Source organism: Capricornis sumatraensis, chromosome 11, assembly GCF_032405125.1.
Source record: "Capricornis sumatraensis isolate serow.1 chromosome 11, serow.2, whole genome shotgun sequence".
NCBI classification, from domain to species: domain Eukaryota; kingdom Metazoa; phylum Chordata; class Mammalia; order Artiodactyla; family Bovidae; genus Capricornis; species Capricornis sumatraensis.
Window position 1 is genome coordinate 95,963,202 of NC_091079.1, and position 24,622 is coordinate 95,987,823.

General features: G+C 40.9%; 1 protein-coding gene across 2 annotated transcripts; it reads left to right on the plus strand.

The window, feature by feature from the left end:
• Nucleotides 1-11,506: 11,506 nt before the first annotated feature.
• Nucleotides 11,507-20,030, plus strand: LOC138088403 (carbonic anhydrase 1-like). 2 transcript variants are annotated; one of them, XM_068983520.1, is made up of 7 exons: nt 11,507-11,543; nt 12,035-12,232; nt 13,690-13,808; nt 16,551-16,646; nt 17,367-17,429; nt 18,900-19,055; nt 19,914-20,030. In XM_068983520.1, exons 1-7 carry the CDS (start codon nt 11,507-11,509, stop codon nt 20,028-20,030), a joined length of 786 nt encoding a protein of 261 aa, XP_068839621.1. The 2 variants fall into 2 exon arrangements, with proteins under 2 accessions (XP_068839621.1, XP_068839622.1); XM_068983521.1 differs by lacking the exon at nt 12,035-12,232.
• Nucleotides 20,031-24,622: the final 4,592 nt, after the last annotated feature.

Consider the following 24,622-nt stretch of genomic DNA (forward strand, 5'->3'; position numbering starts at 1 on the left):
CCAGAAGTCGTGGCGCCCAGCTGCCGTGCTACCATTTGTCTTACACTTTGTTCATATTGTGATGAAGGGATTAAGCTGGGCTCAGTTTCGCTTTATGTAAACAATGCAATTCAAGGCTTGTCCATAGCTGTGCTTCAATCCTCCTAAATCTAATAGATTTAAAAATCTCTCAGGGGCCTCTGTTTATCATCCATCTTTGCACTGGCTCAACAGGATCCTTACAAAAATAATATAATGCTGCCTCACTTCTAGGTTCTCTGCAGAGGGGATGGAAAGAACTGGACTTTCAAGCTCACTTTGAAAGAGGCAAGCAGGAAGGAGACCGAGAGCAGACCATAAATCTGTTGGCTGAGGCAGGACACCTGCCCTGTCAGTCTTTGCTCCATCCAAATGGAAACATGCGTGATCTAGGATTACCCTCCCGCAAGGCCGATGGTCAACGCACTGAAAGGTCACGTCTATAACGGTTGGCCTTTCTCTCCCTGCCGAGCTGCTTTCTGAGTGGACGTCATACTCATCTCATGCAGAAGGCATGTTCTCCATGCCAGAACGCTGCTGCTAATATTTGATCTAATAAAAGACACTCTATCTTTTCTTCAAGCTTCATGACGTCTAGCTGCTGTTAGATGATCATTCCTTTCTCCCTCATCATTCCAACTTTGTGTTCTGAGGACTTGAATCCTTCAGCGAAGTTTTATTTGCCACCTCTCATTTTAAAGTGATTCTTTCACAAAGATAGCAACCAAAGTAAACAGCTTTATTTCCAGAAGTAACTTTATGTGAATAGTCGGTGTGCCTTTGGAAGGAGCCACTGGCCTTTACGAATACTATCAGCTTCCCCAGCAAACCACACGGCACTGTCTGTGTAGTATTGTAAGTGGGGAGAGGAAGGATTGGAAACACAATCTTCACCAAAAAACAAAACAGGATCGAAAGGGGTAGCACCAGCTGGGAGCAGCTGCGAGCAACTGCACAGTGGAATCCTGTCCAACTCTGCAGACGGACGTCTGAGCACTCTTGGAGCCTGGAACAAGAGGAACAAAAGACCACTTTGTAAGAATGTCACACCTAAACCCAGCCAGCTAGCACCCCCAGAAATCGGCAATAGGAGGCATTCATCTTCTTAGATCCAATCACTGCACAAAATCAGCCCTATTTGTTCTAGCAAGTCCACGCACATGAACTTCATGCTAACTGGAGCTTGGTTCTTAGCCACTGGGGCCCTTAAGGACTCCTTTGGACTCTGTGGGTCTCCATTTCAGAAGCATTATTGACATGAAGCTGGGGAGGTTTTCCTGGAGTTCTTTCTCACCAGGCTGGTCCTGGCTGCCTCCTGGGTGACGATGGAAAAGTAAGGCGCTAGCCAGCATGTCATGCCCTCCTTTTGTAATCATCAGGCAGTGGCACAAAGGTTCTGTGGAACTTTACCAAGGAGTCAAAGGCACAGTCCCGGGCAGTCTCAAAGAATTTAGGACTGTTAAGGGCACTACCCAAGTATTGCATATTAAGGAACTCCACCACCGGCCAGGTAAACTAGGTATAAGGGAATGCGAACATCGCCTTTTCACTCTCAACCGTGACCTTTGGAAACCCAAGGCCTTTCAAGTCACAGTTGAGAACTGCTGCTCGGCTAACCTCTCCAACATTTCTTGATCCCAAAAAGGAGCCGTAAGAGACCGCAGGGAAGGACCCTGCACACTCTTGCCGTGGAGTCATTGCTAGAGGAGGAGTATTTTATCAGAGATGCTTAAGAGTCCTTAAAATCCTTCACTTACGGCCAAGTTCCTCTTAGAAATGAGCTTAATGTAAGTTCCATATTAGGTTGCTCTCATTTGCCTCAGGGCTTTCCAGGTGGCCCTAGTGATAAAGAATCCGCCTGCCGATGGAGGATATGTAAGAGACACGGGTTTGATCCCTGGGTTGGGAAGATCCCATGGAGGAGGAAAAGGTACACTACTCCAGGATTCTTGCCTGGAGAATCCCAAGGACAGAGGAGCCTGGAGGGCTACATTCCATGGGGTCACAAAGAGTCAGACACAACTGAGAAATTTAAATAACAGCAGAAAAGATTCACAATAAGGCCTCTAGCAACTAAACAAGTGATCTGCGCATAGGAGGCAAGACTGCTATTTGGCCTTTAGCGCAAAGGACAAGAATCTTTTCTGAAATCCTGTTGTAGGGATTCTAATGTAAATTTTCTTTTTCTTCTTTTAGCCCTAGGAATAGAAGAGAGGAGGGAATATTATGGTCCATCCTGTCCCTTAAGACTAGAAGAAATAAAGTAGATTTTTGTGTGAATGTAGAAATATGTTTACCAGCTACACCGGAAACAGGGAGTTGAAGTCACGTGGAGCTTGGTTTCTCCAAAGACATGTTGCAAGCGTGGGCATGAAAGAGTGTCGCGGGCATTTAACCCTCCTGTCCAAGTTGACCGCAGTCCACGCAGTTTCCCATTATCAGCAGTACACTCAGCGGGAAAGATCACAGCTGTGCTTCACTGTGCATCAGCTACGTGCCTGTATCTCTAATCCTGATAAGAAAAGAAAAACATTCAAAAGAGTGCTACCATTAAACCAGTTCAAAAGAAATAACACAATGATTCAGAGAAATTGGGATAGACAAGTTTTTGGTTAATGCTCACGCCTGAAAACAGTCGTGAAGCAAATGAAAGTCTGTAGAGCCCTAAGGAGCATTGTGTTCATAGCAATGGCTTCATCCCCCTGAGCTGGCTGTGTTCACTCGCTGAAGATCAATAAACAGACGCTCGGCAACGTGCGTGCTCCGTGCACTCTGCATCACTCTGCACACCGCTATTTCAGTAAGTGGTCTTGCCATTCTTCTTCAGTAGCCTCAGCAAGACAAGGATCAGTTAACAGTAAGTTAAAATGGCAACCTCCGGCATGCAGCCGTGGATATTTCCACTACTAAAAGGCAAGACTTCTTTTCTGAAGTCAGGATCTAGTAAAAGGCTCAAAGGACTTTTAAAATCTTAGAGGCATTAAAAACTAGTAAAACAGTAAATATTTCTTTCAGTGGCTGCTAATATTTGTATTCTTCCTAAAGGTGGAAGGCATGTCAGGAAGATGACATTTCTCTTAAAAGAGTGTTTGTAAAAGTGTCTAAATATATTCGATCAGAAATGTTTTCACTGAAGCATATCTTTTGGTAATAAGATTGTGAAGGCAGCTTCATACAGCCCCCAGATGCATCTGAAAAGGCTGCGATACCACTAACGCAATGCCCTGAAAGAGCTTGCAGTTTGTTAGCAGTCCAACCTGGCTCGGGTCCTCTCACAAAAGTGAGGGGCTGGAGGAGACATGCACGTGCGTTTTCATCCACATATCTGTGACTCTAAAGCCAGTGATCCACAGCCTGTGTATTAAAAACCACAGGATCAAGAGAGGACATATTCAGTTGCAAACGTGTGTTAGAAATCTAGCCTTTGATAAAAAATGGTGTGAGAGCTAACAGAATTATTTGGGAAGTCAGGAGAAAATGTTTTTAAATCTTCAAATAACTTTTTGGTAGATGGACCCCAGCAAAGTTTGCATGAAAGATGTTACAAGAAGGCAATTGGTGTGACTGACCTTCACCCCCTTTAATACTTAATTTGAGAACTAACCTCCTTTCATGTTTACATGTGAGATTTAGTTTAATCTGTGGCAAGCAGATTTCTGTTACACAACTGTTTGAATTTCAGGCCACATGCAGTCACTTGAACTATTTTACTTAATTTCATGTGTTTATATTATGTATTTACCTGAGAGTTAAAAATCAAACTTTTTTGAGGCTGAAGTTAATCATTTACATGTGTGCAGTATTTTAAGTTTTGTAAAGCATTATGCATGTATTTTCTTTTTAGATGAAAAATATTGTTTAACTATGTCATCTGTCATTAATTCCCTAAACATTATAAGAGATAAGACATAAATATTCTTTTGTCTGTTTTAAAAATAAATACGAGGATGACGCATCTAACCTGCTCAAGTGACCCATTCATCTAGTAGAAGAGGCTCAACAATTAGCTTTAAAGTGCATAAGCCTATATTTTCAGTGTATTCAGTATATATCTTTCCAATCAGAGATTTTTAACATGTATGACAATCAACTAGACATATTTAAAATGAAATGTTTTCAAAAGCAAGAAATTGTAAGAAAACAAAAGCCTCTATGCTGTGGATTAAAATAGTCACCTTGGTTGACTTGGTTATTAGAGAAGTATTCATTAGTGAATTTTACAACTGCCTTCAAAAATAAAAATAAAATGTTCCAATGCAGGAAATATCAAGTTAAAAGTTTTTCTTTAAGGGTCATGGATTTATGACATTTGTATGTCAAAACTTCAAACCACATTTCAAGAGTTAACTTTTGACACTTACAAGATATCAAAAAAATTGACACTTATAAAGACCAACATTCTCACTCTCCCAGCAGTGACCAACATTCACAGACAGGTCACTTCATTCCTGCATTAATAGAACTGAAAAGGGAAAGCTCTGTTTTCTGAATTCCAAATATGAACATGAGTTTACCTCCAGCAAGGCTCATTCACACCTGAGTTCAGACCAGTGCGTTTAGGTGGGCGTAGTCCCCGATGAGGGTTCTATCCTTCTAAGTCTTTATAAAAATACAATAATACAATAATTAAATCTTCAAAATGACCACTTAATTGTTCTCTCTAAAGTGTTTATTGAACACCACCATTTACCATGCATGTTATAATTAAAGGGTAACATAGTGACAGAAAAAAGCAATTATAGAGCCCATTGTTATCAAGGCGTCACTATAGAGATGGTTATAGCTATCAAGCAAGTAAACAAATAAATTTCAGAATGGAAAAAAATTAATTTCAAGATGCAACAGATGTAATGAAAGAACTAGGATGGAAGGAAGTAACAGAGTGACTGGGAACTGGGGAATGTGTTAGATTTGGAGGTCAGGACACCTGTCTCTGAGAAGGTGATATCTGAGCCTGTGAAAAGATCTGGATACAGAGAAATCCAGACAGAGGGGAGAGCAAGTGCAAAGTCCTAAAATGGGAACAAGCGTGGTATGGGTGGACACAGATTTCCACTGGAAAGAATGAAGCTGGTACAACAGCTTGTTCCAAGGGGAGAGAAAGACCAATTTGGAAGAGATAACCCAGCCATCTAGACTGATTTGGCAGAATTTCCAGTTCTCTTACTGCAGAAATGATCAAGCTAATATTACCATTTTCCATGTCCCACGCCTCCACTAGAATTAAACTTTCTCTTGTCACCCTAAACAATGTCAATTCTGGAGAAGTAGGGAAGTTAAGAAGCGATGTGAGAGTTATGCCAAATTCAATAAACATGACACTTGATTTTCGCTATGTATATTTCCTTATTTTAGTGAAAATATGGGTCGAAGGAAATCCATGTATCCTATGGAATACTAAGCATTATAGAACTGCTACTGTCTTTTGGAATTTCTTTTCAGTGGCATTTACCAGATTTCTACCATAATGAGCCTTCATTCTTTCACATTCTTAGTTCCTTCTCTACCAAAGAACTGTTTTTAATTATAAATGTAAACTTGGAACTCATCATAATTTACTTGCCTTCAGAATACTTTATGTTCTCAGTTTTAACATATGAAAGCAGGAATCAGAGGAAAATGTTCACTTAAGAGACTAGGAGAAAAAAATCAGATAAGAAACACTAAGACTTTAAAATATAATTTAGAGTTGGCTAAAAATGGTTTTCAAATTTTGTGAAACACTGAGAAAATGTCTCTGCTCCACTGAAAACATTTTAGGGCATAAAAATTATCTTCAGTAAAGTTAATTAATGCTACTCAATAAATAAATGTCATCAGCTATTAAGTAAGTTTAAAGCAAACATTTTATAGACAGCCTGTTAAAGATGGTCATGTGATAAAACAGAGAAGAAGATGCGCTTTTGGGTTTTAGATTCAAATCCTGCCTCTTCCACTGGAATTTTCTGAGTCTCGGTTATACCTCTTTAAAAGTGGAGTGAGACTAACCTAACCCCAAGTCTACTGAGAGAACTGAATTAGATCATCATTTTCAATGTTATTCAGTGAACCATAGTCTTTTCTAGCCTATTGCAATACTCCTAAATGCATGCATAGTGAATAGCTCACCTTAATCACAGAAAATCTTCTGTGTTCAGATGCTCAGTCATGTCTGACTCTTTGCACCCATGGACTCTAGCCTTCCAGGCTCCTAGGTCCATGGAATTTTCCAGTCCAGAATCCTGGAGTGGGGAGCCATTTCCTCCTCCAGGGAATCTTCCCAACCCAGGGATCACACCCATGTCTTTATGCCCCCTGAATTGTCAGGAGGATTCTTTACCACTAGCACCACTTAGTTCAGTTCAGTTCAGTTCAGTTCAGTCGCTCAGTCGTGTCCGACTCTTTGTGCCCCATGAACTGCAGCACACCAGGCCTCCCTGTCCATCACCAACTCCCAGAGTTTACTCAAACTCATGTCCACTGAGTTGGTGATACCATCCAGCCATCTTAGGAAGCACAGTAAATCTTTTAGCCTCTTTTAGTTCTCTTTGTGTGTTTGCTGCAAGAATTTTATTTATTGCAAAGGATGGTCAAGAGAGAAAATTAGGGCATATTGTTTAAGAGTAAAGATAATATCAACATTTTAGCTTTAAGTTTTTCGGTAAATATTTGACTTCTAAAATTCCACTTTATAAGGTAAAGAAAGCAATCTTTCTTCCTTCTCCCCCAGCCCCTTAATACATTTTCATCAAATTTGAAAATTAAGCCAATGTAATTGTTAAAATTAAACATTCTGCACATCATTCTTTCAACATTTAAAAATTTTATTTAAAATACTACAATATTTTATTCTTATTTCTGCATTTTCTTGCATATAGCTTGATACTTCTAAATGTTAGCAATTAACCAATTATCTATCACAAATTATTTATGCAGTTTTACATTATTTTTTCAAGATATATATGTTTTTACATCAGGTTACTTGCTCCTGCTCCAGTTCCAGTACCTACGGATTTCTTTGGAATATTCTAACAGGGCTTGGGAACCCTTCTGCAGCATGTGCTTGCATCCTTGATGGTTTTTAAGGAATAAACTGTTTAAATTAGAAGAGCAGAGTTCAGTGTAGACTAAACTCTTTGGTATGCAAAAGCAGTCCAAAGATTATAGGCTTAGAAAAATGTCCTGTGAGGATGCTACAGGTGAAAGTGGAAGGACACAAAGTGAGCCATTTGGATTTAGTACAGATATTAAGCTGAAAGGTGAAGTATGTAAGCAGAAAAACTGATGAAAGTGAATGAGAGGCGTGTCAGGACATAAACCATAGATGCTGCTTAAATTTTACATCTTTCTCTATATAGCTTTCTGCTTGTGGTGGGAAATAAACACACCCAAGTGATATGATCGAATAAAGGGTCATAATGGTTAGGATTCAAGCCAATTTTGTGCCTCAACTTTAAATAACCTACCATTCCTATATGAATGTTAAACCTTCATGGGATGAATTATCATGTAACCATGTAATAAAAAGGGAGTATTCTTTTCTCAAATAGGTTGATTAATATAGTAGTTCAACTTAAAGTTATTTTTAACAAAATATCAGTCAGCAGGCAACTTAACTAGACACAACTTAGCAACTAAACAAAGATATAAGAGCAATGACTGACAAAGGGTAGCCTATTTCTATGCATGTACATCATGAGAAATGCCGGACTGGAAGAAACACGAGCTGGAATCAAGATTGCTGGGAGAAATATCAATAACCTCAGATATGCAGATGACACCACCCTTATGGCAGAACGTGAAGAGGAACTAAAAAGCCTCTTGATGAAAGTGAAAGTGGAGAGTGAAAAAGTTGGCTTAAAGCTCAACATTCAGAAAACGAAGATCATGGCATCCGGTCCCATCACTCCATGGGAAATAGATGGGGAAACAGTGGAAACAGTGTCAGACTTTATTTTTTGGGGGGCTCCAAAATCACTGCAGATGGTGATTGCAGCCATGGAATTAAAAGACACTTACTCCTTGGAAGGAAAGTTATGACCAACCTAGACAGCATATTCAAAAGCAGAGACATTACTTTGCCGACTAAGGTCCGTCTAGTCAAGGCTATGGTTTTTCCTGTGGTCATGTATGTATGGAAGTGAGAGTTGGACTGTGAAGAAGGCTGAGAGCCAAAGAATTGATGCTTTTGAAGTGTGGTGTTGGAGAAGACTCTTGAGAGTCCCTTGGACTGCAAGGAGATCCAACCTGTCCATTCTGAAGGAGATCAACCCTGGGATTTCTTTGGAAGGAATGATGCTAAAGCTGAAACTCCAGTACTTTGGCCACCTCATGTGAAGAGTTGACTCATTGGAAAAGACTCTGATGGTGGGAGGGATTGGGGGCAGGAGGAGAAGGGGATGACAGAGGGTGAGATGGCTGGATGGCATCACTGACTCGATGGATGTGAGTCTGAGTGAACTCTGGGAGTTGGTGATGGACAGGGAGGCCTGTTGTGCTGTGATTCACGGGGTCACAAAGAGTCAGACATGACTGAGCGACTGAACTGAACTGATGAGCTTCTGGGCAACCTGAGACTCTAAATCTAAAATAAAGTAACCCAAGGGTCCACACTGACTGTTGGTCATCTTGAGACAAACCAGTCTGGAATGCCAAGTCAACCCTCCTGCAAACAGAATCAAGTAGAGATTAGTGGGTATTTGTTGACAGCGGAAAGTCATGAAAGAAGACAAGCATTGGAAACAAACAGGTCTAGGTTTAAACCCTAGCCTGACACCATGTACGCATCCACTTACAAGCATTTATAACCTGAGGAGTTGTCTTCAGTTTCTCCTTACGTGGCATACAATTTTAATGCCTGACTGGGTTATTGTGAGAATAAAATGATTTGCTGCATATAAACTTTTAGCGGAGCATTTGAGTTATCTTGGACCCTCAATAAATAGTTTCTTTAAAAGTTCCCTTTATGTAATAATTCTTTCCACTTACTAACGTGAGGAATGGAAACTCAGGTGTCTTCCTATTCTGCATCTGAGCCGGTGGGCTGTCATCACCTAAAAAGGGCTGAAAACGTGCCTCTGATAAGCCTGGCTAAGAGCTGCGACAGATCCAATTCCTAGAAAACCCAGGGAGCTCTGACAATACGCGAATATGGAAGGAGGTATGACTCCCAGGGCATGGAAAGCGTTACTATGAAGGCTTATTTTATCAGGGTGCGTTTCCTCTGAGCACATTTAGAGCCTTGGAAATGCAGACCTAGCCAAAATCTGACACATATTTCTTTGCCTCCTTGACAAGTCCTGTGAATCTTCTCATCACTCAACAGCTGGCAAGTCTCACCTCAGTCCAGGCTTCAGCGGGACTTAAGAGGATCGTGGGCGGAGAAGGGAAACTGGGGATCAGCCGCCTCCTGGCTCAGCCAGCACAGCCTTCCGCGGAGATGGAGGCAAAGAAAGCAACTAGACGTGGAGGCTGGAGTCTTGGCTTCTCCCTGGTTGTGGTGAATCCTCAACTTCTCTCAGCTGCAAAATGATAACTCACTGTGTAGGATTTGTATGTGTGGTGTTGATGGTAAAATAATATGAAAGTGTCCTATAAATCGTACACACGTGTGAGTGCTCAGTCGTGCCTTACTCTTTGGGACCCCATGGACTGTAGTCCACGAGGTTCCTCTGTCCGTGGAATTTTTCCAGGCAAGAAGACTGGAGTGGGTAGCCGTTTCCTCCTCCAGGGGATCTTCCCGACCTGGGGACCAAACCCTCATGACTCTTAATCTCCTACATTAGCAGGCATGTTTGTTTGGGTTTTTTTCCTATAGGTTATATAGAACTATATGAAAGAAAGGCTTCTATTTCAATATTTCAGGTGTAAAATAAATATTGGGCTATATTTAATTTCAGTCTTAATAAAGTGTTCCCCATTTGTGGTGGGTCTAGGGAGGAGGAAATGGCAACCACTCCAGTGTTCTTGCCTGAGGAATCCCATGGACAGAAGAGCCTGGTGGGCTGCTGTCCATGGGGTCGCACAGTGTCGTACATGACTGAAGTGACTTAGCATGCATGGATGCGTTGGAGAAGGCACTGGCAGCCCACTCAAGTGTCTTGCGTGGAGAATCCCAGAAACAGAGGAGCCTGGGGGGTTGCTGTCTATGGGATCGCACAGAGTCGGACACGACTGAAGCGACTTAGCAGCAGCAGCAGCAGTGGTAAAGAATTCACCTGCCAGTGTAGAAGATACAAGAGACACAGGTTCAACCCCTGGGCCAGGAAGATCCCCTGGAGTTGGAAATGGCAACGCACTCCAGTATTCTCGCCCAGAAAAACTCCATGGACGCAGGAGCCTGGTGGGCTACAGTCCACAGGGTTGCAAAGAGTCAGACATGACGGAGCACACATACAGTGATTTGTTGAGTGCATGAATGAGCGCACACAGATCAAAGCTGGCAGCCTGTGAGGCAACAGAGAAGGGCAGGAGTGGGCTACAGTCCAGGGGCTTGCAAAGAGTCGGGCACGACTGCGCTCACACATAAGACAAATCTCCATTTGTGAACTCCAATACTGCTTAAAAACGAGGAACTGTACTCTCATCTTGTATGTCCTCGAAATGTACTGTCATGAATCATATATTGAGTTGCCAAAAAGTTTGTGTTTTTCCCTAAGATCTTACAATATACTACAAACTGCAAACCCAGTGTATTCCAAATGATTAGTGATTGTCTTATCTGATTTTAAATTAACATCATGATATTGGTTCTGATCTGCCTGTAAATATGCAAATTATTCTCCCGACTGAATTACTGTTGCTAGTATTGCTTAAGGGGAGGAGGCAATGGCAACCCACTCCAGTACTCTTGCTTGGAAAATCCCATGGACGGAGGAGCCTGGTGGGCTGCAGTCCATGGGGTCACTGAGAGTCAGACATGACTGAGCAACTTCACTTTCACTTTCATGCACTGGAGAAGGAAATGGCAACCCATGCCAGTGTTCTTGCCTGGAGAATCCCAGGGACGGGAGAGCCTGGTGGGCTGCCATCTATGGGGTCACACAGAGTCGGACACGACTGAAGCGACTTAGCAGCAGCAGTATTGCTTAAGTGTCCAGCAAGGGTAAAAGCTGGGAGTCTCAAATGCACAGTCCTTTTTAACTAGATATTCAAAGCATCAGGTGTGATAACTCAGCCATATCTTCCACTAACAGGAGAGTAACAGGGCTTGGTTTTGCAGAAGCTAAGCTTTTGAAATTTCTCTTTAACAATATAAGAGAATAAACGAATTGGAACTGCCCTTACCTTTGTGAGCTTTTTAAACAATACCTTTTTTTAGCATGCATATACTTCCTGATAGATAAAGATGATGAAATAGCGGGCTGAGTAACACTCATGCACAAGGGCAGAGACGTTTCTATAAAAACCCTGCAAACTGTGGATTCAGTCGTCTATTGCACTTTCAGTGACAGTCAGTTATTCCAGGTATTCTCTTTGTGTTCAGAAAAAGAAGACTAAGTAGACGATCATGGCAAGTCTTGACTGGGGATATGATGGTGAAAACGGTAAGCATTCTTCTGCTCATGTAGCTCAGATAACGGCTTGTTCCCTTTTCCAGGAAAAGAGATATTGAGCACTTAAAATGACGGTAAAGTCATAGGTTAATGGTTTGAAGTGCCTTTGACTTATACCAGCTTTGCATGCATTCTCAACCGTTGTCCTTTGGGCCATGATTGTCTACAGAATGTATTCTGCCTCTTTTCTCCTCTCTCCCTCTCAGCCTCTCCCCCTCCCTATGTATAGAGAGGTCTATTGCTAACAGCAAAATATGTATAGTCTGATCCCATAGACTATGAGTATATTAACTCTGTTGACAAAGACACTATTTTACAGTGTAGCATAGGAAAGGGGCATTCTCAAACCTTGGATTTCCATTAAGCTAACCAGAATACCATTTCAGATACCTGAATAAATCCTAATCGAGGAAAATTATATTCCTAAAACTTGGAGTCAAGCATCAGATCAGTTTTGGTTGTAATCACGCTTTTCCTGGTAGGTCCTGAACACTGGTGCAAGCTGCATCCCATTGCAAATGGAAATAACCAGTCTCCTATCGACATTAAAACCAGTGAAACCAAGCGTGATCCCTCTCTGAAGCCTCTCAGTATCTCCTACAATCCAGCCACAGCCAAAGAAATCGTCAACGTGGGACATTCCTTCCATGTAAACTTTGAGGACAGTGATAATAGATCAGGTGAGCCCAAAGACCCTCCTGATTTCTGTCTTTGACTTGCTGGGAAATTTAAACAGTAGGGCTTTTGGAACACGGACACCCATGTTCAGTGTTTTGGGCACATGTGTAGCATTGATGCCATCTACGGAGGTGTCTTGAAGTTTTAAAATATTTCCAAGTGTTAAAGATGATTCTGGGGACTCCCAGCTCGCTCTTCTTTCAGCCCTTCTCCTTCTCAGTGACTCTATTTCATCTCTTCTGGTTTCCAATGTCTTTATGCTAACTTTACACCCTCTGAATAAACAGTACTTTTTCGCAAAATTCTGTGAACCATCATGAATATAAAAACTGAAAAGGCAAATATTTTCTAATTGAGATGAGGTTGGAGGAGCTCATTGGGGAAGAAATACACACGAAGAGTATATTTATTTTTTGCGGCCAGGAAAATGGCTCCATACCAATGAAGTGCTTCAGTTCAGTTGAGTTCAGTCACTCAGTCGTGTCCGACTCTTTGCAACCCCATGAATCGCAGCATGCCAGGCCTCCCTGTCCATCACCAGCTTGTGAAGTGCTTGGGTACTAGTAAAAAAAAAAAAACTGGTCTTGGATGTATCTTGCATGGAATCATTCTGTGCATAAGTATTTTTGTCTAGCTTCCTCTCTCCCTATTAGATTATAATAAGTGAATTATCTTCATCTCCCAGAACCAGCACACTTCCTTGTTCACAGGAAAATTCTCAAAACTGTTACTGAATAATTTACTAAATAGCAGTTTCATAAATCAGCTCTACTGTCAAAAGGCAAAATTAGTCATAGCACTTTCCTACAAGTTCTGAGCCTAAATTTCAGACATCTTGGGGCTATGTCCTTTGTTAATATTGGATTAGGTCTGGTACTGTGTGTGTGTGTTTTAATCACATGGTTGGATAGGCTCTCTAAAGCAAAATGACCCTTCAGTATGAGAATTTTAAAATTGACCCTACCCTCCTGCTGGAACTTTTTTTCGTCCCTGGCTAGGAATTCTCAGCAAAGCTGTCAGAATACCCTCTTGCATCTTGATCAGTTACAAGATATGTGCAGAGTGATTTGTTACTAAAAATAAATTGCTAAATATCTTAATGCATGCAGTTCATTACTGTCTGTTGAAAGAATCAATGAACTTATAAACTAAAGCAGGTTCAAGGAAAGACCTCTTATCCTATAATTCACTCATCTTCCAATACGTTTTCCTGAAAACAGGAAAAGATAAAATTATATCCCATGTGCTGGGAACCGTACAAGTCACCCACGATCTTAAGGTGCAGCACACATCTGAGCCCATCATTGTGGGCATGGGGAAAAGACCAACAGGATGGGAACTTTGGGCTACGGTTTATTTCATTTCTACTAGACCCAATTTAGTGTTAATTTGTATTCAATGCAAAGACAAGACGGAGCTCATGACTGTAACACTAATAGCACTTTCCTTTTTCTCCTAGTGCTGAAAGGCGGTCCTCTATCTGAAAGCTACAGGCTGCGTCAGTTCCATTTTCACTGGGGCAGCAATGATGACTGTGGCTCTGAGCACTTGGTGGATGGAACCACATTTTCTGCAGAGGTAATGTAGCTGAGTGAGTGAGAGGAGCTACGCCGAGAGTCCTCTAGAAGTAGCCCCCTCATAACACGGGGGTGTGTGTTAGTCGCTCAGTCATGTCCAGCGCTTTGTGACCCCAGGGACTGTAGCCCGCCAGGCTCCTCTGTCCATGGGATTCTCCAGGCAAGACTACTGGACTGGGTAGCCTATCCCTTCTCTAAAGGATCTTCCCCACTCAGGGATCAAACCAGGGTCCCGTGCATTGCAGGCAGATTCTTTACCTGTCTGAACCACCAGGGAAGCGCCCCTTATCACTTAAGACACAATTTCAACGGCTCCAAAGGAATCAGCATTTTGCGGTCTGTAAAGAATTCCTAGGCTCCATTAAACTTAAACAGTGACACATTGTGTTTGGCAATGGAGGACAATTATTCATGTGAGGGAGGCAGGTGAATTTGCAGTCAAACTCCTGAGCCTCGGATGTGCTTTCATTTCAGAATGTCTCGGAAACTGCTGCCTGACATCAGGCTAACCTCAAGGGGAGTTGCTGCTCTCCTTTTAAAGCTCTGAGCCCAAGGGGAACACACCATCATTCTCTTCTCATTTAAAGGTTCAAGGGTGCACACACCCACAGCAGAGGTATAGACAGGCTGAGGCACTCCATTAAGATTCTACTAAGAGGGCCAGTTTAACCTCAGGAGTCATCACAACGAGTAGCCTCCTCTAGACGAGGGTTTTGGGCTCCATGGCAGCAGGCCACTACCCTCTGGCCTCTTGACTTGCCTCCACATGGAAGTCTGTGATTCAGTTCAAGATATTCTGCCTGTATATCCACGATAAAATCAAGAAAATGTGCATCAAACTCTCAACAGGGGTATGGAGGCTGAAAACAAAAAACTTTTGTTCTTTGTGTGCATGACCGTTCAATAAGTTTGTACCAATGCAGACGGGTTGGCTTTTTTGTTTTACTCTTGTAGAACGAATCTGTAATACACAGTTTTGCAACATGCTTTGTGTTTTTCATTTACCAATGATCATGATCATTGTTCCAAGTCAGCAGGAATTCCTAAAGTCTGCACGGTATTTCCATGTATGCATATGTTAGAATTTATTAACTAATTCCTACATAGGAACAATTGCAATGCCTTTCCCATTTCATTTTTTTTTCTTTACAAGAAACAATGGGTAATAACGACATTTGTACAAATATCTTGCACTGCTGAAAGCAATTGTGTAGGGCAGATTTTTGTAAGAGCTATTGTTAGGTACAGAGTATGTGTAGTATTCATTTTGATAGAAGACTTGGGAATAGTATACAAATAAAACTTACTTTATGTTACACTAGAAAGCCAGGCTAGGAACTTTCAATGGTGCAGAAATCTATTAAATGTTTTGTTTTTTCCTATTTATTTTTCATAAAATTGAAAGTGGACTGAAATCAAATGGGCTGAAAGTCTAAATCGGTAATAGTATTATGTCTGGGGGAAGATATTTGGCTGTATCTAAGCTATCCGGCAGTTGGTGATGGACAGGGAGGCCTGGCGTGCTGCGGTTCATGGGGTCTCAAACAGTCGGACACGACCGAGTGACTGAACTGAACTGAACTGATCTGAAGAAATCTGAATCAATGAACGTCTTATCTCATTTGAGACAAGTGGGTTAATCCAGGTTGGAGGTGACAGGTTCTCAGTCACTAAGTTCGGCTTATGAGAGGGTAGGAGGGGGGTGGGAGGGAGACCAGGGGAGTGGTGGGGAGAAAGACGGAGACAGAGAGGAGACCTGTGGGTGCTGGGGAGCGGACGGCTTTGGTTTAGAGTCATCCAAGCGACCCGGGATCAGTTGACATTAGGTGGTCAGAAAAAGACTTTTTCAGGAGTAGCATTTGAGTTCAGCCATAATTCGAGTCAAAATCCTGCCATTTTGACTTGCCATCCCAGAGGAAAATCAGCAGTTATGCCAGGCCTTAGAGCTGTGGACTAAGCACAAGGGTAACACCTATGCGCTGCGCGGAAGGATGGATGCCAGTAAGTGGAGAAAAGTAAGAAAGGAATAACGGCTGCAGTGTTCGGTTGAGCAGTTAGAGGGAAGGTGATGCCTTTTGCTAAAGCGGGAAGATGGAACGCGTCTGGAAAAGAGACAGTCAAGAGTGCTACTTTGGCCGTGTTGATTCTGAGGTGCATGTCAGGCATCCATGTGGAGACGTCAGGAAAGAATCAGGAAGATGTGCACACGGCCTTGGATATTCAGGTCTAGAGGCTCACGGAGAACTTAGGCAGGGGCTGTCGGTTTCAAAGGTGTCTGGATCCGCTCAGGAGAACCTGCCCTTGGCCAAGACTCCAGACATCTCAGGAGCCCCTTCTCACAAAGTCACTGGGTACCTCAAGTTAGAAAATTATTGCAGTTTTTGTCTCCAAACTAGCTAGCCAGAAATACTTCATCTTCTCTCACCGAACAGAGAGGTGTCTGTTTTTTCTGTTTTGTTTTGTTTTAAGAAGTAATATTGAATAGTTATGACACTGTGGGAAAAAGAAGTTCTACTTACTGGTTCCAGGATTTGCAACGTGCCCACTCTCTTCAACTCTATTTTCTTAAGAAAACCCTTCTTAAGAGTGCAAACATGGCCCTTCCCATGCCCTGGATAAAGGGTTGCACAAGTTTTATCTATCCAAGCCAAGAAATAGCTGTAGAGATCCACATGTTAAGATCTAATTTGCTTTTCCCTTCCCCATGGTATGAATAACTGCTCCATCACGTTGTGTGTTTTAGCTTCATTTAGTTCACTGGAATTCTGCCAAGTACCCCAGCTTTGCTGATGCCGCCTCACAGGCTGATGGTTTGGTGATTGTCGGCGTTTTGATGAAGGTGAGTTGTAGAGAGCCTCGGAACTCTGCTACGATTATTCCCTTACCAATCAACCGCAAAGTAGGGTGAAATACAGCAGACGGGTGTTGGCGTCTCTCTGCTTTTGAATGTCTCCTTCTACTAGCGAAAGCGCAGGTGGCCAGCTGGTCTCTGGTATGTTTGCTTTGCTCGACTTTCCCCTCGTGAAGAGAGAAAGACATTGCAGGCAGAGAGGAAATGGGAAGGTGTTGATGGTGGGCCAACTTTTTTATTTTTCGGCTCATCTTTCACTTTTCGTCTAAACGTTCTACATCACAGAGTCAGGAGTTTATCAATTTAATATTTCATCAGGAAAAAAATATGAAGAGGACTTTTGTCCCATAAAGAAAGTTCACTTGATATTTAATATGGAAGATTCAGATCTCCTGTAGGAGAGTCCCTGAAAAGCCGTATAGGGAAGTTACTCTTAACTGGAGTATATTTGGGCGACTAACTTTTGGAATTATAGTAATTCTAGTTAATCTTCATTGAGCGCTTGTAACATACCATTCATTTGACTGATTAGAATTTTAATAGAACAGACCAAAGAGGCTTGCTTTTGTATTTTAGTTGTGCTAAATGCCTGTATTTTGACTTGTATATCTTTTCTTCAGTTACTGTGTTTAATTTTTTTTTAATTAACTAAATAGGATTTTACTTGCTAACAATTGTTATCTCACACTTTATTTTTTTAATCTCCAGGTGGGTCAGGCCAACCCAAACCTTCAGAAAGTACTTGATGCCCTAAAAGCAGTTAAAACTAAGGTAAATAGACTCATTAAGTTAGTTTAAATCAGAGAACAGGAATCTACAGAACCTCAGAAATCATTCAATTGCATATTTGATATGAGGAGTAGGAAGTCCTCAGCAAACCCATCAATCTGAAAATCAAGGTACTGCTTACACGGTCCTCGTTTCTGAGCTCTCTGATGCAGTGATTTACTTTGGTTTCATTTTTCATAGTTACCACTGATCTGTTTCAGCAAGATGAAGCCTGTCGAAGCATGGTTTTCATAGCTGTTTCATGCATCGTAACTATGGTGCCCACTGTCAGCTTAGAAAAAGATGGATTGTTCTGATATATTTACTCTTAGCTTCACCGTTTTGATAATAAAGACTTAAATCATATATCAGAGATTTGCCATTGTCATTCACAGTTTGTGGAACTATCATACCTTTATATAAAATAAATCTAGTTCATGTTAAGGCCAAAAAAAATTAAACTTTTATAAAGTGAGAAAGTTTAAAGATAAATAAGCACTCAATTCAAGAATGTAAAAAATGATACATGAAAAGAAAGTAGAAGGAAATGATTAAGATGAAGTAAAACATTAATAAAATAAGAAAGAAAATGAATAAATGCAGGTCAAATGTTATTAATAAAGTGAAAAACTAATTCTTTGGGGGAAAAAACAACCAAAAAAGGACATTTTTGGCAAGGTTGATGGTGGGGGGCGGGGAATATAAATACAACAAATGATTACAAATCAGGAAATGGGTCATGACCAAAGATGCATTAGAAGTTTCAAGAGAGAAAAGCTCGTACAGTCAACCCTAGAGCAACATGGGTTTGAACGGCACAGGTCCAGTAAGCTGTGGATTATCCTTTTGATAAATGCTTGCTCTAGCACCACAGAATTGTCCCTTAAATGAACCTGCTGATGCACACCCACGATTATGAGCGACGACCATAAGCTTATGTGCGGATTTCTAACTGCTCAAGAGGTCAGCACCAATAACCCCTACATGAATGACCAATCAGTAAAGAGATAAGAAAGCCTTTGCTCATGCTTAGCCAAATGAGGAAGGAAGAAGAGAGACCAGTCACAATCCTGGTGTAGCGTATTTTCTGTCATCTGTCACTTTCACTGTTTATATTTACAAACACGCTGTTGTCGCTGTTTAGTCACTAAGGGGTATCCGATTCTTTGTGACCCTATGGATTGTAGCTGACCAGGCTCCTCCATCCATGGGATTCTTTGGGCAAGAATACTGGAGTGGGTTGCCATGTCCTTCTCCAGGGGATCTTCCCCACCCAGGGATCAAACCTGTGTCTCCTGCATTAATGGGCAGCTGAGCCACCCACAAACATACCAGTCATGAAATACTATACAGTAGAAATATTCATTAAATTCTTTGCTAAGACCTATCTACCAAATAATATGTATGTCACATATGCAATGATGTAAATATTTTACATCAGGGCATGATACATTGCTTATCGTTTTCTTTCAGGACAAGAAAGCTCCATTCACAAATTTCGACCCCTCTGTCCTCCTGCCTTCATGCCCGGATTACTGGGCCTACTTTGGTTCACTGACTCACCCTCCTCTTCACGAGAGTGTCACCTGGATCATCTTTAAAGAGACCATCAGTGTGAGCGCGGAACAGGTAGCGTATCAGAGGGGCATGCGGGGGAATTGGAAGTGCAAGGCAGGAAATCAGTTCAGTTCATACTGAGGGAAATTATTATTGCCATTCGATTTTGGAGAGTCCCCTTTCAACTGAGAAAGATTTATTAGCGACATCAGGTCTATTAATAGCCAAAAAGTAGAATGTATTTATAAGCACTTTTTTTCTTTATGAAGAGATTCAGAATTCCCGATCTTCTTTTCACCTTAATAAGGGAAAATCCACCCACTTTGGGGAACTGTGACTCTTGAGTGGCATACCTTGATCGTTGACATAGGTTTTTCATTCTTTTTTAAAGCTTAAGCTCTTCAATATTTAGTAAAATATCTCATTAATTATCATTTATAATTATAATAAAAACTGCCATTGATTGAGCAGCTCTTTTCATCAGGTGCCTTACATACATTTTGTCAGTCAAGTCTCACAGCAAATCTGCAGTGTAACCTGTTGGTATAAGAGCTAACACTTTTTTAGCATATGCTACATCCCAAACGCCAATCTAAGAACCTTATCTCTGTTGAGCCATTTAGCCTTCACCAAAACACAGTGAAATAGTACCATATGGAAACTGAGGTTCCAAGCAAGGAAGTCTCTTACTCAAGTGTGAGAAAGCTGGAATGCTAATCCAGTCAGTCATTGATAATTTAAGCCAAATGCTTGGTGCAAAGACATGTGGAAGAACTGTTGGCTTCCTCCCTTTCCATCAGTGAAACTCACATTGCAGTCTTCAACCTGATTTTCTACATAAAAGTGCATCAATCATATTAGAAAAAAAAAAAGTGTTCTGTGTGACATCAAGAGCTATTGCCTCTCTAAAAATGTTATCCTTCCCCCAAGCTGGCGCAGTTCCGCAGTCTGCTAGCAAATGCTGAAGGCGATAAAGAAGTCTGCATCAAGCAGAACAACCGACCACCCCAGCCTCTGAAGGGCAGGACAGTGAAAGCTTCATTCTGACGGGCCCAAAAGGAAGCTCATCTTCCCTCAAGAAGCACAGCTCTGCTTCTGACATAATCCAACAAAACAAGCTTTAAGAAACACGTTTATTTCAATACTAGCAAGACAGCCTGCTTGCGAATTTACTCTGCAGAACGCAAAATCTTTTCTTATGTTGAACTCAGATAGTATTCTGTAAGTTCACTAAACTTGTGCTTAAACTCAATCTGTTGCACTGACTTCCTTATCATTGCAATTAAGGCATACTTGATTTCTTCATGACTTTATCCCTCCCCATTTTATTCAGTTTGATTGGACCAAAAATCATTTTATCCCTTCCTTCTTGTCTATTACGTACTATACTTTTAAATGGCATTAGGTTTCTACTCCATTTACATTCAAGAATCTTAAATGCGTTCATTTGCAACATTATTCTGATGCGATATCAGGTCTATATACCAAATATAATGACCTAAGAGCAGCTTGAGATGAAATGTTAAGAATTCATTTGCTTACGCTTGAAGACAAATATGCAGCTAAAATGACAACTGGATTTTATATTATGATAAAATAAATGGCCCAACATTGCTACTGTTTGTGTGCTGTATTATAAAAACGATGCATCTCATTATAAGAACTGACACTTCTGGTTATTCCTCCACCCTACAACAAGGCCAATGGGGTTGTACCATTATTATAACTAGTTAGCTTACATGAAGAATCTGTACATCACCTTTGGAAGAAAAATCACCTGTGAATTATTTTTAAAAATAATGAAGGAATCACTTGCCTTAGAATCATACAGAAACATCACATAATCTTTTAGTCTGGTCTGTACTTAACCTGAGGTCAGTTCTTTCTGAAGTGATATCTATACTCAGAATTCTCCAAAGCTTGTGTCCAGTGTTTAGTTTTGTGATTTACTTACTTTCTCTTCTCTGAGAAATCATAATGGCCATCAAAACCCACATCCATTCCCATGTTCTAGTCTTGTCTAATGTCACAGAATCAGTCAAAACTTCTCACAAAACTTCTCATGTAATCACAGTTAAAAAGACAGACAAACCAGATTCTTTATTGCTCTGAGGGCAATAAAGATCCTAGGAGACATCTTTGGAAATTTTTATTTGGAGCCCAGAATTTAAGTGAATCTTTATTAAAAATGGAAGTGCCAAGGAGCACTTCATTTATCTCAGCCCCCATAAGCATTCTAAAGAATTAAATACTTTCTTTGCAAACCTACTCTGACTGTGTTTGTTAATATGTATTTGCCAGATATTGAGAAGGCCTGAAACAGGCTTCATACACTTTCCATCTAAAGTTATCAAAGGTCAGCATGCTGCTGCTGCTGCTGCTGCTAAGTCGCTTCAGTTGTGTCCGGCTCTGTGAGACCCCATAGACGGCAGCCCAGTAAGCTCCTCTGTCTCTGGCATTCTCCAGGCAAGAACACTGGAGTGGGTTGCCATTTCCTTCTGCAATGCATGAAAGTGAAAAGTGAAAGTGAAGTCGTTCAGTGGTGCCCAACTCTTAGCGACCCCATGGACTGCAGCCCAGCAGGCTCCTCCATCCATGGGAATTTCCAGGCAAGAGTACTGGAGTGGGGTGCCACTGCCTTCTCCAGGTCAGCATGGGGGGCCAAAGAAAGAGGAGTATGATTTTAAGAAATACCTTTCCAAAAGAGGCTCAGGACCTACAACACTTGAATGTATTTTCTGAAAATAAATTGAACAATTTAAAAATAAATCTCATGGCAAGAATAAGAAAGGACCTGACTTGATGACCCATATTTTTTTTTTAAAGAAAGTAAAAAATGGATTCCAGGATTTAAATACGTCTGTAAGTCTTAGCATGGAAAGGGCAAAGAAGTGACAGAAGATATATGATGGTCATCAAACCTTATCCCTTAGCTAAATGCCAGTTGGAAAGCGTGGTTCCCGGTTCCTCGGCTTCTGCCAGAATTTCCCACATTTGGCAGAACTCGCGAGGTGCATTATGGGAGCGGCCCACGTTTCTCTGAAGTAGCCGATACAAGCAGCTGCTGAGGGGAGGCCTGTGGACGAGACATCGGATCAGCTAAGCGGGCAGCTCGAGTGCTCCTTCGACTCACGTTCCTGTGTGGCGCCCTCTCCCTTTGTTGCCAACTTAGGTGGAGGATTTGAACGTCCTGCAAGGATTCTCTGTCTCTTCCGCCATGTTTGGCCGCTGGCTTTCTTTATGCCAAATCTGCGGGGCTTCTAACCATCCAGAATAACACTGGCAGCTGATGGGCTCAGCAAGAGGTTCAAAGTAGAAAGGTGCTTCTACTCCCTGGTGTCTTTTGTCTTAGGACCACCCTCTGCATAAACATCACGCTGAGCTTTAGTGAAACCCTTTAGGTAAAATGAGTCCAGGTACCTCCAGCTGTTTTCTAAGTTATTCATTTGCATAAGCTTCGGCAAAACAACTCTGAAAGCATTAAATTCATCAACGAGAATTAGGGCAAAGGAAGGGAAGGGGGGAAATGTTGAAAGACTTAACTTCCTGACAGAACTCAAGGGAGAAAATTGTCCTTTCTTGTAATTCTGATTGTTCTGTATTACTGGTTCTTCCCCCCGTTGTGATCGTGGATTCCTATAAATACGTGAGTAAAGCTATGAAACGTCTCCCCAGCTGGCCACAAAATGAAAAGAATCCTATATATGTGAAATCTGACGTAGATTTCTAGAGTATTTAGGGACTCATGCCCTTCTTTGGTTCCTCATAACAAAGTCAATCCTGGACCCCAGGACGAGATCCTGACTCTAAACTATAAAGAAATAACTGAGCTACCACGGATTCCAGATGTCCCTTTATTTTGCTTCTTAACGTTTATTTTTGCTTTTGTGCCTCATTTCTTATAGCAGGTCCTTAGAGATAGAATAACAGTGTATTTCCAATATATTTCATGCATTATCCCTCTGCTGTTTTTCTGTTTTCCAAATATTATTTTGAGTTGGTGTGAGGTCCCATTGTAAAAGGGATGAAAAATAAAATAAAATAAAATAAGATAATCCAAACCTCTGTGAATTTGTTCATTTATTTGTGGCCAGATAACCAAGAATTACAATGAGAGTAAAAAGGCTTAGAAGGAAAAAATCTTTTGAGGAAGAGATCATCAGATAATAATGGGTTCAAATCACTCTGTGAGTCATTGACACTCTTTGTATCTAAGACCAGGAAAGCATAAGGAAATACTTACCTTCTGAACATTATCTTCATGATTATCTATAAATACCAAATACTTAGTTACCTACTGTTTTCTATGAGTCATTGTACTAGGATTCCCTTGTTACTCTTATTAGATTCGGCGATTTTAAATTTCACAAGGTAGACAAAGAGAAAGACAGGCATAGATAAACATGAAAAGCTGCATTTATTCCAGGACTGCTCCGTTTGACATAATGGAAACATGGATGTGGATATTTAACCTACTGCAAGAAAATAGTGGATTTTATATTCCTAGGCTTCTAAAGCTAAGGGGGAAATGTATAAAATAAAAAAGATCTTAATAGAAATGTAACATACTTGAAAGAAGTTAGGAGAAATGGCCTTATGTATTTCTGCTTACAAATACCACTTTTAACAGAGAAGTAATTTATAGGAATAACCTAGAGTCTTAAAGATATGTGCATACCCTCATTTTGAATCTTTACAAGTATCTTTAGTATCTTTATCCTAAAAGTAAACCGATGGACAAAGGGTAATGTTTGCAAGCATTAGAATGCTCAGAGCCCAAGTGCACTCACTAGAGGTTTCTCAGAAAAGCATGTAGGCTAATCCCCTTACTATGAGAAGGTAGAAATAGCAATTATGTCAGAGAGGAATAGCGTTTAAGTGGCCTTATTTTTTCCCCTCAAAGTCTAGAGAATATAACTTCCCCAAACCATCAGCAAATATTTTAATACCCTTTTAGAAGAAGATACAAGCCAAGCTATTTGGATGTGTTATTTTCCATCGTGTTATTAAATCACCCAAACTGCCAGCAAAAACAAACAAGCATACCATGCAGGAATAATGTTTAGTTACTCAGAAAAAATTAGTTAGAAAATTAGTTACTTTGGTGTGTCTCACTCATACACCATAATAAACCTGAGATGGATTAGATTTTTCAATGAAATAATATGCTATAAAAATGAGTAAATATTTAAATATATGGTAGAAGAAGAACTTTTTCTCAAATACCAAAGCATACACTGAGAAATAACCTAAATATGTCGGTCAAACAACAATAACAAAAAATTATAATGAAATTATTTGTCTTACAAATAATTGACAAATGTGTTAAAAAAATCCTCAGTCTTAATCATCAAAGTAGTATAGCTTTAACAATGTTCTCTGATTCTTTGCATATAATATTGGAAAATATTTTTAAAATAATACACAGAGTTGTCAGTGATGTAAAGAAATCAGAACTGCCATACACTGCTGAAAAGACCATAGTCAGTCCAGTCATGAATAATGCAAAAGTTGTATTCCTTCTCCAGGGGCTCTTCCCAACCCAGGGGTCTAACCTGCATCTCCTGCTTTGGCAGGAGGATTCTTGCCACTGAGCCGCCAGCAGGGTGGAAAAGGTCAAGCATGGCCCTGACTAACTG